Source organism: Paramisgurnus dabryanus, chromosome 5 (assembly GCF_030506205.2).
Source record: "Paramisgurnus dabryanus chromosome 5, PD_genome_1.1, whole genome shotgun sequence".
NCBI classification, from domain to species: domain Eukaryota; kingdom Metazoa; phylum Chordata; class Actinopteri; order Cypriniformes; family Cobitidae; genus Paramisgurnus; species Paramisgurnus dabryanus.
In genome coordinates, this window is record NC_133341.1 from 11,916,775 (window position 1) to 11,931,409 (window position 14,635).

The 14,635-nt window shown below is 37.9% G+C and overlaps 1 protein-coding gene across 1 annotated transcript in view; it reads left to right on the top strand.

Moving 5' to 3' along the window:
* The window catches only part of parp8 (poly (ADP-ribose) polymerase family, member 8), a 52,525-nt gene that overhangs the window by 34,286 nt on the left and 3,604 nt on the right, over positions 1–14,635 (top strand). Inside the window, exons 12-25 of the mRNA XM_065267118.2 lie at positions 369–951; positions 1,413–1,466; positions 1,826–1,921; positions 2,054–2,146; positions 4,136–4,261; positions 4,809–4,874; positions 5,846–5,913; positions 6,161–6,209; positions 6,302–6,414; positions 6,761–6,833; positions 9,108–9,177; positions 11,667–11,740; positions 11,890–11,959; positions 12,043–12,127. Of these exons, the coding sequence (XP_065123190.2) occupies positions 369–951; positions 1,413–1,466; positions 1,826–1,921; positions 2,054–2,146; positions 4,136–4,261; positions 4,809–4,874; positions 5,846–5,913; positions 6,161–6,209; positions 6,302–6,414; positions 6,761–6,833; positions 9,108–9,177; positions 11,667–11,740; positions 11,890–11,959; positions 12,043–12,127 (1,620 nt within the window). The remainder of the gene's footprint in view (positions 1–368; positions 952–1,412; positions 1,467–1,825; positions 1,922–2,053; positions 2,147–4,135; positions 4,262–4,808; positions 4,875–5,845; positions 5,914–6,160; positions 6,210–6,301; positions 6,415–6,760; positions 6,834–9,107; positions 9,178–11,666; positions 11,741–11,889; positions 11,960–12,042; positions 12,128–14,635) is intronic.

Below are 14,635 nucleotides of genomic sequence, written 5' to 3' on the forward strand. Positions count from 1 at the left end.
GAAATATTATTTTGTTTAAATTCTGATTCTAATTTAAAATGCTGGAAGAATAAATCTTACCTAAATGCCTGGCCCTAAAATGTTTGATTTAAGAAGTGAAGCTCTATTAAAATCATTCGTTGACAATGATTAATGCTTTGTATCACATTATTTAAAAAAAAACACAGCCTGCTGTAGCTAATTGGCATGAAAAACATACATTTCCACTGTGAACTATACATACTTCAAGTTGAAAAATGTAACCATGTAAATCAGCCAATGAGGCGTTCGGAAATGTGCCGAACTTGCACAAGTCTAATTGCACAACATCCTCTTGTGTTTCATAATTTACATTGCTTGATTAATGTACTGGAATTTTGCATACTCAGATCCCCCAGCTACCCGCCTCCTGGCTGCGTGAAAAGCAAAAAGAAGCTGAAACCCGAGCAAGATGGCGTATCGAAATCCCACCGTCTGTTGCGCCGTGCGTGTTCCAGCACGGTGAAGCCAGAAATAGACGGATGCGTCGGCAAAACACACAAGCTGCTGGGCCACTCCCTCTCCGGTGACCCACGAGTGGAGCAACATCAGCCCCTCAAACAGCCCCACCGGCTGCTGCCGAGGCCCTGCTCAACCGCCGTAAAACCGGAGGAATGCCCACCGCTGCGGCCTCATAAACTTTCGCCGCGGCCGAGCATGGCGGAGCCGCGATGTGAGCAAGCCGCGAGCAGCAACGATAGCGGTGCTTTGAAGCCCCACCGGCTCCTGAGTCGCTCCTGCTCGGGTAGCGTTCGAACTGAAGAGCTGGATGGCTTAAAGCACCACCACCGTCTGCTTAGCAGGTCTTACTCCAGCAACACCAAGATGGGCAAAGCGGACATCTTTAAAGAACCTGTCACCGAGAGCAGACGCCTCTCCCTTACCTCAGGGCTAATCGGCATCCTGGCCCCATCACTCTCTTCCACACCTCAGGTGAGGAGTCGTATAAAAATACAAGGAATATTGGAAGTGATTGTAAAGTTTGCTGTTGCTTATCTACAGTTAATCGATGATACAGCGCTTCTTACTGTAGATAAAAACCACTATTAATCAGGATGTTTAACAGTATTTATTTGCTTGCATTTTTACTCCGAGTAAGCCATTTGTAGGCCTACTAATGGTACATGAAAGGCTAATAGTTTGAAAACTCATTATTTTTCCAATTTCATTTAATTGTGTTTGTGCTGCTGAAATCAGCACACTGCAGATTAAAGTAAAAATAAGAGTAAATCTTATAACAACCTTATGGCAATTGCTCTGACCAAACATAGATGAGACAATTTCAGAGATAGTTGAGAGTTTGTGCCACAAGTTTTATTTGCGGCTTGAGGCTTTGAAAAAAGTGTGCTTTTAGCTTACCAAGTTCACACATTGTTTGTCTTCTTCTTGAGTAGCCAAACATTGGAGCCAAATCCATTCCAGTCAGAGACAGAGGCTTTCTTGTGCAGGTAAAATGTCCTATACTTCACCCTCCTTTTACCTCATTATCAAACATTATTATGGGCCTTATTTCTACAGTACATGCATTTAAGGTCATCAGGTTGGTTTATGCAGTTGACATTTCGTTCAAATTAAGTTATTAGCAGGGGTCTTTTTACATTTATATTTCACTGATCACTGCTGTTAAGCTACGCAAATTATCAGCATTCAATTATTTTATGTTCTTTACACAAAACTATCATATGACTTGGCAGCCTCTCTCCTTCAGGTTTTCCTCTTACCTGCTGTTAGTTGCTGCAATAAATGTTTACTGTATGCATGTTATGGTACTACTGTATATATGCATTGACATGACCTATGATTGCAGACTATTGAGTATGCAGAACAGCGTATCCCTGTACTGAATGAGTTCTGTGTGGTCTGTGATGAACCTCATGTGTTCCAAAATGGACCAATGCTCAGAGTGAGTCTGTTTGCTTTACTAGCACTTCTGAAACTATGGCAATGCAGTTTATTAAACAAGGATGGACTTTGATGAATTATTTTTATTACATGATTTATTATCATATTAATGAACTTGTGCGTGTTTTTGCAGCCCACAGTTTGCGAGAGAGAGTTGTGTGTTTTCGCCTTCCAAACACTAGGGGTCATGAATGAGGCTGCTGATGAGATAGCCACTGGTGCTCAGGTGTATACATTCATGCATTCATTCATACATCAAGTTGAAAAATCGTGTGGCTATCATGGTAACTATGCTTAGGGTAATCATTACCCCCAAATGCCAACAAAAGCTTAATTACCCATGTTGAAAGCCTTATGTTATTACACTATGGCCCTGTCCCATATGGTGCACGTCATGTGGACTTTCGGTCTCATGGCCTTAAATTGCGCATGCTCGCTTAGTCTACGAGTCCGTAGGGTGTCCCATCTGTCATTTTTATGGTCCGAAGTATGCTCATCGGTGCCCCCTTTGCACCCTTGATGCGGTCTTTGGCGCATGCACTTTAAAAACCAAGACGTCCTTGTGAGAGAGCAATCAGACCAATCAGACGACGGATGGGAGGAGTTCACACTTATGGGCAACTTCCTATTTCCGGCGTGATGCTCGAGTCTGGCCCAAAAAACGACTTGTTGTGCCCTCGTGCTCACGCGTCAAGGGTCCCTAAGGTCTGCACTACATGATGTCAGCAAAGTGTGGACTCTTAACTCTTTCCCCGTCAATCTGCAATACCGCTATTATCCACCAGGTGGCGCTCTTACGCAACTTATAAAACCCGGAAGTATTGCCCTAGGGCAAACAGCTGTATGTATGTGTACGTTTTAAGGATCGCTCTGCATCTGATCTCCATCAAAATTCCTTCACAAAAATTGAATTATCTCAGCTTTTTGCTCAAAATGTGGTGTTTTTGTTGAAACCTACACATATTTGAGAGGTGATAAAAACAGAACACATGAAGGTAGGATGAAACGGATTTTTTGTTTAAAAGCAGAGGGTCAGTTCTTTTATTTCATATATTGTATGTTTACATATTTGACAAGGAGCATTTTCTGGAAGGCATTAAACTTTTGTGAAAATCATGAAAAATGCCGGCGGGGAAAGAGTTAAGAGGGTCGTACACCAAACGAGAAGCGACACTTCGTGTCTAGGACAACACGGAAATATTGTACACCGAAAGTGCGCATTAAATAGTGCAAGCTTAGTCAGATAGCGTCTACTTCGAAATGCAAAATATACGTTAGCAGCCAATGTTAATCGTTAATGATTTGGGACAAATATGATGCTATTTAATTTTAAACTATGTGAGGGGCGCTCTGTGGAACGACAGGGATTTGAGCAACTTCCTGAGTCGTAGCTGGGCGCCGCAGACAGGCTCATAGAAAACAATGTGTTCGATTTTTTTAGAACGGTGCGGCGCTGTGCGGCGCTGAGCTGCGCGTCTGGTGTGCGACCCCCTTTAGGAAGTCCACAAGTCCGGAGTGTGCCATTTGGGACAGGGCCTATGAAGGTATGAAGAGCTCAGATGCAAATGCAGCTAAATACCACCTTCGTCAAAAATGAGATAATGTTTTTTACCAATGCTCTTGGCTATTACAAGTTAATTTTGCTTCAAATTTGCTTAACCTTAGCACAGGCAATTCAGAAAGGGTTTTGACAAAAAAAACCTGTATGTAGTAAGAGGGTTTTGCAGCGATAGGCGGTCAAATTTGTTAAATACCATTGAAGAGACTAAAGTGACTTTTGTAAAAATAAGGCAATTACTCACTTATAATAATTTTTATTGGCATTAAAATGAAATTACTAAACCAAAACATAAGAGCATAATAAAATAATGTCAAATGCACTTAAGAGGGTATTGCATCTGATCTCTCTATATTTGCTAGAAAATCACACACATATGGAAAAGCGCACAAAAACTATATCACTAAAGCCTATATGGTAAGTGTTGGTCTTGTGGTATGATTTTTGAAGGTGGTCTTGGGTTTAAAACCTGTCAGTGAATACAACTTTTAATTTACAATATCAGAAATAGATTTGATTTCAGTTCAATTTGTGATATCACTAGACCGTAGTACTACATCATATAGATATTATTTTTATTTTTTTTCTCTTTTTAATGAAGTCATTCTGCACCAATTAAACAACATTCTTTTAACCGATCTTTATTTGTGATGGCAGGTAGTAGACCTACTGGTCTCCATGTGCCGATCTGCACTGGAGTCTCCGAGAAAAGTTGTAATTTTTGAGCCATATCCCTCTGTGGTGGATCCTAATGACTCACAAGCACTTGCCTTCAACCCCAGGGTACTTAAAACTTCATACATCCTCACTGCATATCACATATCATTAAAGGAAAACACCACCGTTTTTCAATATTTTACGATGTTCTTACCTCAACTTAGACGAATGAATACATACCAATGTTTTTTCAATGCGTGCACTTAATCTTTGTACAGGACGTTGTGAATGTGTTAGCATTTAGCCTAGCCCCATTCATTCCTTAGGATCCAAAGAGGGATGAATTTAGAAGCCATCAAACACTTCCATGTTTTTCTATTTAAAGACTGTTACAGCACATGAGTAGTTACACAAGCGGACTAGGCTAAATGCTAACACATTCACTATGAGCTGTACAAAGATTAAGTGCACGCATTGATAAAAGATAGGTATGTATTAATTTGTCTAAGTTAAGGTAAGAACATAGTAATATATTGAAAAACTGTGATGTTTTCCTTTAAGAACATTTACCATTAACTTAGTAATAACTTTACTTGTACTTTACATGTAACTTTAGTACATAGTTGATATTTAGGAATACATGCTAGCTTCATTATTTTGGTTCTTCTTTCAGAAAAAGGACTATGATCGAGTGATGAGAGCACTTGACAGTATCACATCTATCAGAGAAATGACCCAGGTATCAGCATGTTTTAACTAGAACAGTTTTTTAATCGTTTTAAAGCTGTGAATGTTTTATATGTAATTATTACACGACTCTCTGGAATGCTTGATTCTGATTGGTCAGTTGAGACATTTGCAGGTTCGTTCTTTTCAAATAATAACCGCTCCAAAGTAATAACGCATAGCCGGTACTACTTGTACGAGTAAAATCGCTCCGCGCCAATAAAGATCAATAAAGATTACTGTTTGGCGCCATCTTGTGACAAACACTGGACAACCACGACAAGACACAGACAGCTTACTAAGACTGAACTTGACAAAATAGAGCATGACAGCTACGAAGCCAACACACAAACAAATACAGAATGGGCATTAAAACTTCTCAAAGACTGGCTAAAAGAGAAAAAATGGAGACAGACAAGTATGAAGCAGAGGATCTTAATAAGGTATTACGATCATTTTATGCATCTGTGCAAAGTTTCGCGGAAGGATAAAAATGTTAATTTAAAACAAATATGCCAATAAAATGTTTCAAATTCATATTCATGTCCGTTTTTTTTCTTATGTGACAAGTAGCCGTGTAATAAGCGGGATAATGTAGAGGCAGCCGGTAGTTATCGGGAAATAAGCCCCGACAGTGTGATCAGGACCCGACGCGAAGCATTTAGCCTAACTACCGGCTGCCTCTACATTATCCCTTACATAATCTAGTAGGTAGTTTTTCAACTAATGGTTTAAGTATGAGTCAGGGCTATTTGTTTACTTGACCAGTAGTAGAGGAATTGATGGGGCTTCAGTAAATATGATTTTTCCACCTCCGTTTAGTCACTGAAGCGGTACAGAAATAAAACACTTTACACATTACATCACAATCCATATATTTTGCATAGCATACATCCACAGGGAACTAAACTATGATTCTGATTATAATGTATTAGTCTAGTCAAAATGTAATAAAATGTTGACATTAACATTTCTGCTGCACAGGCTCCATACTTGGAGATAAAGAAGCAAATGGACAAGCACGATTCGCTGGCTCATCCACTACTGCAGTGGTATGACACATTATCACTTCAAGTATTATGTACTGTGCACCTGCAGTTTAAAGATTTGTTTAATGTTACAGTCAGCTTGAATTAAATAGCAGTCATAGACATTGTGAGTGCCGTTAAGGTGTACATTCATCATCGCAGTACCATGGACAATCACTATCAGCTTATGAAGTAGATTTAGTCAAAAGAAATAATCTACAGTCAAGGGTTATGGGGAATATGACATATTATAAGTCAGTTTTTTTTCCAGGGTGATATCCAGCAACAGATCACACATAGTGAAGCTTCCTGTTACTAGAGTAAGTGTTTCTTTTGTGTATATGTATATGGCTTCATGTCTATATGCCTTAATGTATACTTATACTCTTTATTCTTGTTTCTGACATAACAGCAATTGAAGTTCATGCACACACTTCATCAATTCCTCCTGCTCAGCAGTCCACCTGCCAAAGAATCCAACTTTCAAGCTGCCAAAGGCCTCTTCGGGAGTACCTTTGCTTTTCAGTAGGTGACATTTTAAACAAAGTAAAAATGAAAGAGTATTTAAAAGCTCTGCAAAGATGATTTGCTGATGCAGCTATTAACCACTTATAAAAAACAAGACAAAGGTAAAACTGGTCACACCAAGAACCAGGACATGAAAGAAAGACCAACAGACAGATATTAAGGGGTGGATGCAACTGAAATCAGTTATAATGAAAATAGTCTGACATGATTCAAAATGGTCCCTCCTTCAAAAAATGATGACAGCACAAACATGAGTGAAGAATTTGTGGAGACATCATTACAAATCAAGAGCACAGCTGTACAGACACTGTATGTTAACTGTACAAATGTTTTTCTTTCTCAGTGGATCACACATAGAAAACTGGCATTCCATTTTGAGAAATGGTTTGGTTGTGGCTTCAAACACAAGGCTTCAGGTATTTAATTATTTAAGAATATGCATATGTATTACCTATGGTGTCTATAGTTCAAGGTTTTTAAAGTTTAGAAAAAAAAGAAGAGCAAAAGAAGAAAAGTGTTGAGGGGAAAAATGGTTAAACTTAGAAATTATTAAAAAGATGGAATATATGTATGCATAATATATCATAAAACAAAAAAAAAACTTTAAAGGATTACTCCACTTTCATAAAAAATGCTGATAATTGACTTACCCCCGTGTCATCCAAAATGTTTATGTCTTTCTTTGTTCAGTCGAGAAGAACTGAAAAACATTCCAGGATTTTTCTCCATATAGTGGACTTTAGTGGACCTCAACAGTTTACAGTTTCAGTGAAGCTTTAGGGGCTGATCACACCAAACTCGTTTATGGCAGTTGCAGGCACCTTTTTTGAATTATATTCTATGGGCAGGGAGCATTTGCGCGCTGTTTATGCATGCCGAACGCCTTGCGGTTTTTGTCGCCAGTCGCAGCACGCGTTTTTGAAGGCGCGCTAAGAACGAAGAAGCAGTCGACGTCATTCGCGTCTTTCCATTTTCCAATCGAATGAGGGGAGAGGCGGGCCTTACGTTAAGGTGAGGGAAGTTTACAGTTGCTTAGAAGAACCGGACTCCACTTGCTCACTCTCTCCTACGTGTGTGTGCACCTCTCAACCTCGATCAAGGTCAGAGCAAGCGTCCTCTTTTTAAAGTTTCTGCTAATATGACAGTAAACAGCAAAAAAGCGCTCACGCTTCAATATTTGAATGACAAGACAGCTGACTCGGTGGTTGCCTAGAAATATAAAAAGCCACGTCGCACTTTTGGTGTGATTAGCCCCTAAGAGTGTTTTTACACATGTTTGTGCGGACCGTGGTGCGGCCTCAGATCGCACCAAAATACATTGTATCATTTTTCAGTTAGTGCGGTTCGTGTTCACATATGTTGTTTTCAACGTACTCAATATGCTGCACCATACACCATGTGATAACGGTCAGTGCTGTCATTGGTCTCTGACAGCTCTAACCATCTCATGACCACCCCACACGTTTCCAAGGACAACCAGCCTGACAGGAAGAGCGAAGCTAGCAAAATATGGAGATAATCGATGCACGTCTTTGCAAAGTTTCTTTGCTTTAACGCGAAATTGCGCAACTACTCTATTAAAGGCCTTCTCACAAAGCCGTATGCTAAAAAAATGAAAGTGTCACTATTTTTGTGTGTGGAAGACAGCTATGCATTTATAAAATCATCAGCTCACACCGCTAGGAGACAGCGAATATCTACAATGGACCAAGATGGCTTTATTTGTTATTTACCCATATAACACCCGGCTCACGTCACGACAGAAGCCTAGTGGCTCAAACATGTGTAGAACTTCCTGTATTTGGTTCGGCCCAAGATCGAGCAGCGTTCAAACCACAAATGGGTCGCGACAGCCGCTTCGAGACCACCTGTTTAGGGCGGTCTCGGAGCGGCCGTTTAGTGTTCACACTGACCCAAACAAACCGTACTCGGACCGACAAGCCTTGTGAAGCGCCAGCACGACCTTGCGTATTACGTAATCACGTCGAAAGGTCACACGTTACATATGTGAAACCCACACTTGTGGACTATTTTTAACAATAAACTGACAAAAAGACATTAATTAGTATCATTCCACATACAACAACATCAGAATGATCCTTTTTCTCCACACTTTTAAACAAAAGCGGTAGTTTGACATATGTCACGCGTGACCTTTCGATTACCTAATACATGGGGTGTGCAAGACGAAAAGTTGATGTTTAAAAGGACATATTTTTTATTTTTGGTGAGAAAACTATGATCGTCTTGCTAGAAAAGACCCTAATGCCTCGGTTGGGATTGTTTAGAGCCATCTGAAGCTGCATTGAAACTGCAAATTTAAACTGCATTAAAAATGTAAACTGTTGAGGTCCAATAAAGTCCACTACAGTATATGGAGAAAATCCTGGAATGTTTTTCTCAAAAACCACATTTTTTCTCGACTAAACAAAGTGTTTTTATGAAAGTGGAATATTTCTTTAAAATTAGAACATACTGAAGCGCACTTGCGTTTTTACATCACACTCATAAATACGTATATTCGAGTGAAAAACAAAAAATATGTGAAATGTCCAAAGGTTTGTGACTTTTTTCGTAAAAGGCTAATTTACAAGATGATTGCAAGTAAAAGTAGATGTATCTTTGCAATCACTTTCAACTGACGTTTCACAGTAATTCAATGAAATACGTAAACATTGCTTTGTTTGCAGCTCCATGGCGCTATCTATGGCATTGGAATCTATCTCAGTCCATTATCAAGCATATCCTTTGGCTACTCAGGTCCTAATACCTTCTTCCAAGATATTTGATAGTAATATTTACAGTAACTGTTGCATGAATGTACTGTATGCTGGTAGTTTTAATCCTGTTCCTGGGGCTCACTGCTCTGCACATTTTGTTCTGTACATCTCTTACACCGATACCCTTTATCCTGTGTCCCAATCTGCATAATATCCATCCTAAGTAGTATTTGAAATTAGAATTAGTATGTTCCAAATCATAGTTGTTAAAATTAGTATTTTGGTGAAAATTTGAAGTGTAGATCCATGGACACTCAAACGCCTGATATTACCCATTACTTGCGCTGCACAGAATTAACAAATTAAATAAATAAAGTGCCACTGAATCAATAAAGTAAACTACTAAGTGGTTTGAAAAATGGTTGAATGCAAAGATGAGTTATCTGATGTTTAAATATCTTAACTTCTTACACCCTGAAGCTATTTTGGGGATTTTCGCCTGGATTTGGCCTACCCAATTTCAAAAGCATCCCATACCCACATGCAGAGGTTTACATACAAAAGTTTGGTATCATTTTACAGGTAACCCTTTGAAATTACATAAAACACTGTTGAAAGTGCTCAACATGGTTGTATGTGATGTCAGGCCTCTAATAAACACAAAAATAAATAGGCGCTTTTTGATGTTTTTTTCTAAAGTTTTTATTTGAAAGTATATAACTCTGGCCCTGGGTATCTCAGGTCCCTGAAGACAGTTTTGTTTGATTCCAACAATTGTCAGCTTACAGAGGAAAAAGGAATTTTTTCTCTATCCTAATCTCTGCAAAAGTTATTTTACTCCAACTGAAGGGAGGAATAATACCCTTTTTGTATACAATTTCTGCCTAAGAACATTTGAAGTGTCCCCATAACCACATACAGTGGAATAAATGCAATTTCTTTATATCATTTTAAAGAAAACCCTTTGAAGTTACATAAAAAGCTGCTGTTTGTGACAAATTTTGTTATTTATGTTGTTTTTCATATGATGAAACACCAAATTTTCTTTTTTATGTTGTAAATACTGTCTTTGATAGTGTATAACTCTGGTTCTGGGTGCTCTAGCAGACTGCAGACAGTTCTGGTTGTTAGCAGCAGCAGACAGTAAACACCCAAAAAAAGAATGAACTCTTTAGCATGTCGCATTCAAAAGTTATTCTCATTTTACTAAAGGGTGTGAAAATACATTTTTCATATAAATATTAATTTTTTGTTTTGCACATATAATAAATAGCAAGGGATTATATATGCACACAACCAAAGAAAATGCTGTGAATGGACTCATTGTTTAGAGTAGGACCTAAAATAAAAGATGGTGTATCATTTGTGGCTATATGTGCTATCTGAGGCAGTTCACACTCAAGTTTCACATATGTTTACAAAAGACCATTTTTTACCTTATTATTCATTCAGCGATTGTTGGATATGTGTTAATAATAGAGCAAAAATAACACTGTAGCCTTATTCCTGAGAATGAGAGCTTTCATTTGATATAATACTTGCCCATGTTTGTCATTTTTGAAAAATATGAAATATGTAAATATTAAATGATATAATAAAATATTGGGGGGGTGATAGTGTAAATTAAGTGTAAATAACTTTCTTACAGTAAAAGATGTGTCAAAGTGATGCATATCTGCAGAAAGTAGAGACTCTAAGCTTTCAAACAGTATCTCATATGTGTTACTGGGGTCCATGACGGAGCATCAAAGATTAAAAGAATATTTTATATTAAGTCAAAATACGAAATTCTGGACCCGGGACAGGGTCCTCAGGGTTGAAGAGGTTAATGATCATAGCGTCGTCTAGGCAACCGCTGTCACTTCCATTTTGCGTTAGTATGTCCCAATGTGTGCATACTGTGTTGTTCTGCACTCAACAGTATGTACTTCCCAACACAAAAACAGTACATACTATTAGGGCATATTATACCACGGGCCTGTTGAATGCTTTATTCTGATTGGTTGAGAAATGTTCCATGGGTGTTGATTATTTTTCTGTAAAACGCACACTTAACCTGTCAAATGTCTTAAAATAGCCACTAAAGCGATGTTTGTGGTAACTGTGGTATAAAATGAATAATTGACTCCCGTCCTTTGAATTATTTGAAAATAATGCACATACGCGGTGTAACCCCGCTTCGTGCCTTGACGCATTACCACCTTGGGTGTGCATTATTTTCGAATAATTCAACGGCCCGTCATCAATAATTCCTAACGTATTAGTTGGCAAATTGGGAGTTCAATTCATGGAGCTCTCATCTAATGATTTGAGGATCAGAGTCAGGCATGTTAGATAAGAAAGACATGCAAAATGTGCAGAGTGGATCCCTGGGAACAGGATTGAATAAACTGCTGTATGTATTATAAAACAAAAAGTAAGATTAAATTAATATTAAAAATATTATTTTCTCATTTCTAATATTTTTTACTATTCTTTTCTACTACATTGTACTGCACATGTAATTGTCATTATGGCTTTTTTAAATAGGGATGAATAAAAAACAGCAGAAAGTTGCTTCAAAAGATGAAACTGCTGCCAATAAATCCACCGTTCATTTACAGGTATTTTTTTTAGAGCTTAAGTTTTTTATTCACACAACTTACCTGATACTGTATGACATAATAGTTGCAATGATTTTATTTTTGGTTTGACTTTATAAAAAGCTCCATATCTGTAGAACGCACACTCATTGTTTGCTACTTTCTTTTAGTCACAGAAAAAAGGCCAGAACCCACAGTTTCTGCAGAGTCGCAACCTGAAATGCATCGCCTTATGTGAAGGTTCACATTCTTTGACCTTACAGCACTTAACACAGATTTACACCATTTTCTTTCTTGGTAATAGTCTTTCCTCTTCTTTATAGTTATTACATCTCCTGACCTGCACAAGCATGGTGACATCTGGGTAGTTCCAAATACAGATCATGTCTGCACACGGTTTTTCTTTGTGTAAGTGCATTTCAAGTTCTTTTGTAGAGCATTGCATTAGCAGTGCAAGTTCATGGCTTCGATACCTAGAGAAAAATATATATATATATATACAGTTCTGTGCAAAAGTCTTAGGCCTCCATGCCAGAATTAGATTTGTTGTTTTTGCAATGTTATAGTGATTATATATAATTGTTTCTTAGTCTCTTTAATAGAATACATCCAGAAAATACAGGAAATGTGTACAGGGCTTGACTTTAAAAAAGACTAATCTCACTAGCCACTTTGGCAGGTTGAATATCATTTTTTAATTGTAGTTTTCTTAAAAGTTATGCAAAATGATAAACAATGCGACACTGGGAAACTACAACTCCCATGAGCACTCTGCACCCAGCGCAACGCACAGAGACCGTTCAGCGGAGCGTTGCGGACCAAAGCGCCACCTTCCAGAGAGCGTGCGAGAGCTGTTGTATTTGCGAATGCACAAGAGGACGCAGTCTGAGCGCATACACACTTCGAGAAATATAAAACAATTGCATGGAAGTGTTTGAAGAGATATAAATTGCGTGCACACTCTCAGGGCAAGAGCGGAGAGAAATTCAGCGCATACCTGAAAGCACACGAAATCAAAGGAAACCCGCCAGCTGAGAGGTTCGCGCATCATTTTAAAGTAACTAATGCCCTCTCGACATTTGTCATTAAAAGTCTTAAATCACTTTTAACAGAAACCATGACCAAGCTTATAAAATACAATCTGCAAGTTGACAGTAAAATTGATGTAAATTTCTTGACAGTAGGCTATTTACTGCTGTTGTTAATAAATATTTAAAGTGGTTTTGTGTTTATCTTTTAAGTTAATCTTCTACACCCCTGCTCCACTTTTATATATTCATTCAAAGTAAATCTATTTATGCCTTACTAGCATGTTTTTCATGCACCTAAAGATATGATATTATCTATAGGCTACTGATATACCTGGTATATACCAGCTAATAAATGTTGTCTTAATTTGGGTGTTCAGACTGCATTTGAAATTCAATCTGCAACTAATTTAGCTAAACTAAGTAAATTTGCTCAAATTGAAGTCATTTCAGGATGCCAAATTCAAGTTTAATCATATAAAATTTATTTTACCAGCAACAAAATTGTGGCCAGTGAAAATGCTGAGTGGCTAGTAACTTTGGAAATTAACTAGCCACTTTGGCTGGTGAGCAAAAAAGTTAATGTCAAGCCCTGTGTATACAGTATTTAAAACTGTATAAAAATGTAAACTGATGTGTCAAGTTTTTAGGGTAAACTCCCCTTCCACTTGAGCAATAGCAGGAAACTGCAGGATCTCTTAAACCAATTTCTAAGTTGAAAGATTTGTCTTTTTACTTCCTTCTGCTTAAAAACGCTTAAGATGTGTTTAGTGCCAAGAGAGGTCATGCTTAACACCAACGATGCCTAAAGAAGACATTTAGTCCTGTAAATGTATTTTTAAATTTTTTTTGTGCATATTTTCAGTATTTTCTGTTTGTATATTACGGAGCCCCTAAGGGGACATGGAGCACAAATTAAATAAAGTTTAGTTGCATGTGCTCACGTGAAACTTTCATGTGCTCAAGTGAAAGCGAAAGTTTCGCGTGAGCACGCAAAAACTAAACTTAAAAAAAATTCTGCACATGAAGGTTTTGCGTGAACACATGAAAGTTTCACATGAGCACATGAAAGTTTCACGTGAGCACATGAAACTAAACTTTAGATTTTTTTTACTCCAATGTCACCTTAGGGGCTTGGTAGTATCTCAATAAAATAGATAAATCGAAAAATAAATATGGATGGACGTTAAAACTTCTAAAACAACAATTCTGGTTGTGGTGGCCTAAGACTTTTACACAGTACTGTAAATATTATTAATGCAATGTCCAAAGTTACTTTGGATAAAAGCATCTGCCAAATGCATGAATTTAAACGTAAATGCTTTAGATAAAAGTGTCTGGCAAATACATAATTGTTATTTTCAAAGGTGCATTGTGTAACTTTCAGAAGGATCTCTTGATAGAAATGCAATAAAATATACATAACTGTATTATCAGAAGTGTATAAAGAAAAATTAACTGTATTGTTTTTATTACCTTAAATTGAGACATTTTATCTACATACAGTACACCATTACGCAGCGTCATGTTTCTACAGCTGCCGTAAATGGACAAACTGTTGTATTCATGAATATCATTCATGTGACCTTTTACGTCATTCCAGTTGCCTGCTGCCATCTTGAGTACCTACCGAGTACCAGTAGGCTACTGACAAGCATTGGCTAGCTTGCTACGATTTAGGGATTTCTTATCTTTTACTATGATTATTACGGATATGGGAAATGGCTACAAAAGACAACATTTCGCACCTTGACTGTCATAAAAAGAAATGCAACTTTAAAAAAAACATATCTTGGTTAAGGTGTGATGCCTACTCAATCCCTGATGCGTTCTTCCAGCCGCTGTCCGCTGCTACCGAGCTACCACTATTTTTACAACACTAAAGGGC